This window comes from Lactuca saligna, chromosome 1 (genome assembly GCF_052625555.1).
Source record: "Lactuca saligna cultivar CGN05327 chromosome 1, ASM5262555v1, whole genome shotgun sequence".
Taxonomy (NCBI): Eukaryota; Viridiplantae; Streptophyta; class Magnoliopsida; order Asterales; family Asteraceae; genus Lactuca; species Lactuca saligna.
In genome coordinates, this window is record NC_136417.1 from 14,554,773 (window position 1) to 14,558,107 (window position 3,335).

The 3,335-nt window shown below is 34.6% G+C and overlaps 1 protein-coding gene across 1 annotated transcript; it reads right to left on the reverse strand.

Annotated features, from left to right (window-relative positions):
• Nucleotides 1-722: 722 nt before the first annotated feature.
• On the reverse strand, nucleotides 723-2,236 carry LOC145013202 (eugenol synthase 1-like). The gene is made up of 5 exons (XM_078972040.1): nucleotides 1,930-2,236; nucleotides 1,698-1,832; nucleotides 1,392-1,632; nucleotides 1,107-1,310; nucleotides 723-1,005 (listed from the first exon to the last, which is right to left on the reverse strand). The coding sequence occupies exons 1-5, from the start codon at nucleotides 2,113-2,115 to the stop codon at nucleotides 839-841; spliced, it is 933 nt and encodes a 310-aa protein (XP_078828166.1). The 5' UTR covers nucleotides 2,116-2,236; the 3' UTR covers nucleotides 723-838.
• Nucleotides 2,237-3,335: the final 1,099 nt, after the last annotated feature.

Sequence of the window (3,335 nt, forward strand, 5' to 3'; positions counted from 1 at the left end):
ATATGGTAAAGTGAATATACCTAACAACCTTATATAAGCTTAGGTACCTAACTACATTATACTACATTGTTTTGCATTATATTTCCATTGCAATCGTCTAAGGTTCTTAAACTTCAACCCTTAACTTGATTTATTTCCAAGATTTTCTGACATTCATCATCATATTCCTCCTACACCATTTGATTTGTAAGAGTAGTATATGAAGCCCACCGGGGGGTCTCCGATAGAAAGACGTCATTTGAAGGAAGATAATGGTGAAAGTCCAAAGATTTTGGAAGCAATCAAGTTATGATGTTGAATTTTAAGAACTTTGGGTAATTACAATGCAAATATGATACAAAATTACGTAGTATGATATGATTAGGTACCTAAGTTTATATAAGGTTGTTAGGTATATTCACTTTACCCATATATATATATATATATATATATATATATATATATATATATATATATATATATATATATATATATATATTAGAACAAACAAGCGGGAAATCGTTTACACATTTATGATTTTTGCTGTTAATTTTCATATAAAATTCCAAATTTTTAACTATTGCCGGTTTATTGTCCTTTTATGTAAACAACTACCGGTTTCTTGTTCAACCTCGTGAATCATGATCACTAGTCTATCCCCAAATGTGTAAACGATTGAGAAATATCAACCTCAAAGCTGGACCTTGTTGCACCCCAATTAGGAATAGTTATGTATCAGAACATTCAGAGGAAGAAGAGTGCACTAGAGTATTATGTTAACAAGACAAAACTATGGACAGATGTGAACACGTCAATGACTGAAATGTTATTTTGATTTCAATATCCAAACACAGTTCACTCAAACAAATCGATCAAGGTATTCATCGACACAAGTGTACTTCACATCCGGGTAGAGCTCAGAAGCCTCAACACCAAACGTTTCGTCTATCTCAAAATTGGTAATATCTCCCTTCACAAAAATCGAATGGCTGATACCCAATGCAATATTCATCGGAAATGCAGACTCTGAAACAATTACCCACACAAACCCACAATATATAAATATAAGAAAAACCAAGAATTGAAACCCGATGGGTTTTTTCTTATTGTCAATTGCATATGTGTACCTTGAATAAGCTTGAGAAGTTGTTCCTCTGGAACATAAGTTCTTTCTAGAGATTTCCCAATCTTCTTCTCCCATAAGGAAACAAGTTCGTTTAACGAGCAAGTGTTTTTAGGGGGTTTGATGTAAAGAATCTTGTTTAATGTTCTTGGATCATCCACAGCTTTGATTGTGTAGGTACCAATGTCATGTTCTTCATTAAAAACAGCTACAGATACAAATCATGATGAAAAACTGCTGTGTCTTTGTTTGATCAATCGTAAAGAAAGATGCAAGAATTCATTGGTACCTTTGGGGGTTCCATCACCGGGGATCGTTACTTTATCTCTGGGAGGAACAGCGGCGGCTCCGGGTTGAGCCAAAGTAGGCAGGAAGTAACCGGAAAAGCAGTTGCAGGCGATGTAAGTGAACAGAATCCCATCGGCCTCGATTGCTCTACGGATTTGCACTTTCTCGGAAAACATTGAAGCTGCTGGCTCAATCGCCTCTTGATGATCCACGTCAATTCCAAACTCCGATGGCAAAAACCTCTAAACCAAATCACAAGAATTTGTTGGTTATGAATCAATTAGGTCAAAATCGTTGTGAAACGAACCTTAATGTTTCCAGCTTCTTTAATGGCGGCAATGATTTTGGTCTGATCTGGGATTTGCATCTTACCGACGGTTGAAATCACTACATCCGCCTTTTTAATCGCCTTCACTAAACTTTCATGATCATATAAATCTCCCTGTTTAAACGTTTTTAATTAATTCCTACAATCAATCGCCTTCATTTTTTTTACTTAACCATATGTTTATAATGTTAAGAAACGATATGAAACATACATAAGCCAAAGTGACGCCGGAGTTCTTAAAGTTATCGATAAGCTTACCCTTCACAGGGTCCGCCACCGTGGATTCTCGAACCAGAACGGAGGTTGGGTGGCCGGCCTTTATGCTGGCTTCGACTACAAATTTTCCTATGTACCCGGTTCCTCCGATGATCAGAATCTTGCTTTTCTCCGGTGCCATTTGTTCTTCCGTAAAATTGAAACACAAATTCTTTTTTCCGGTGAGAAGAGACTTTGACTAGGAAGTGGACAAGTGGTTAGTGGTGTGCCGTATGAACCAAAAAGCAAAATCACAAAATTGTATAATGATTTTACTTGATGTAGACCCATGTGTTTTAATTGGATCACTTCGACTTATTTATGATTGTTGCTAAAATACAAAATTAATGGAGCAGATATTCCGGGTTTTTATGTATTGTAATATTTTTGTGTCTTGCATTCTTTTGTTTTTAATTAATGAAATCGTTTTATTTTAGGGAATAAGACTAATTAAGGTAATTAACATTTCAGTTTGTTTAGGTAACTATCTTTTTTTTGTACACATCTAGGTAACAAACTTTTTGAAATTGTTCACATATGATCATTATGATCTGCTGTAGCAGGTTACCTTCGACTACAGTAGGTCATAATGGTTACATGTGAACACTTTCAACAAGTTCGTTACCTAGATGTGTACAAAAGAAAAATAGTTACCCAAATATGAACAAAACCAAAAGTAAGAGTAAATTACACGAATGGTCCCTGTGATTTGGGGGAATTTATGCGTTTGGTCCCTAACTTATTTTTTAATTCGGATGGTCCTACTGTTTTGTTTTGTTGCTTTTGGTCCATGTCTTATCTAAAAAGACTAGTGTGTCCTTATTAATTTAATTTTTTTAAATTAATTTCCTTATTTATGTATTTTTTTTTATATGTTTAAAAAAAAAACTAATAGACCTCACATATCTGTATCTCCTCACCATCCTATCTTTCATCATCATAAACTTTTATTTCTTTTCCATATTTAATGACAATGAAGTCTTCACCATCTATTTTTTTTTCGATCCTTCAACTTCAGCGAACCAACACCACAACCCAATAGTGTGAAGAGACCGTAGGTTATGGTGTTTGTTCGCCAGAGTTGAAAGACCAAAAAAAAGGATGGTGAAGACTTCCATATCACTAAAGATTGAAAGAAAATAGAGGTTGAAGAGGATGTGAGATGGGATGTTCACCGGTGGGACCCAAATTAAATTTCTCATATGTGGTTTCAAATTTACGGTGAGGAGATACAGATATGTGGGGTCTATTAATTTTTTTAAACATATAAAAAAACATAAATAAGAAAATTAATTAAAAAAATAAATTAATAAGGGCATAATAGTCTTTTTAGGTAAGACAGGGACTAAGCGCGCAACAAAA

What these genes read in the sequence shown, in the direction of transcription:
- LOC145013202 (XM_078972040.1), bottom strand. Translation starts at nt 2,115, where the DNA reads ATGGCACCGGAGAAAAGCAAGATTCTGATCATCGGAGGAACCGGGTAC. An exon ending in CCGGCGTCACTTTGGCTTAT is followed by an intron (nt 1,833 to 1,929) that starts GTATGTTTCATA and finishes ACGTTTAAACAG; the next exon opens with GGAGATTTATATGATCATGA. An exon ending in ACTTCTCAAGCTTATTCAAG is followed by an intron (nt 1,006 to 1,106) that starts GTACACATATGC and finishes TAATTGTTTCAG; the next exon opens with AGTCTGCATTTCCGATGAAT.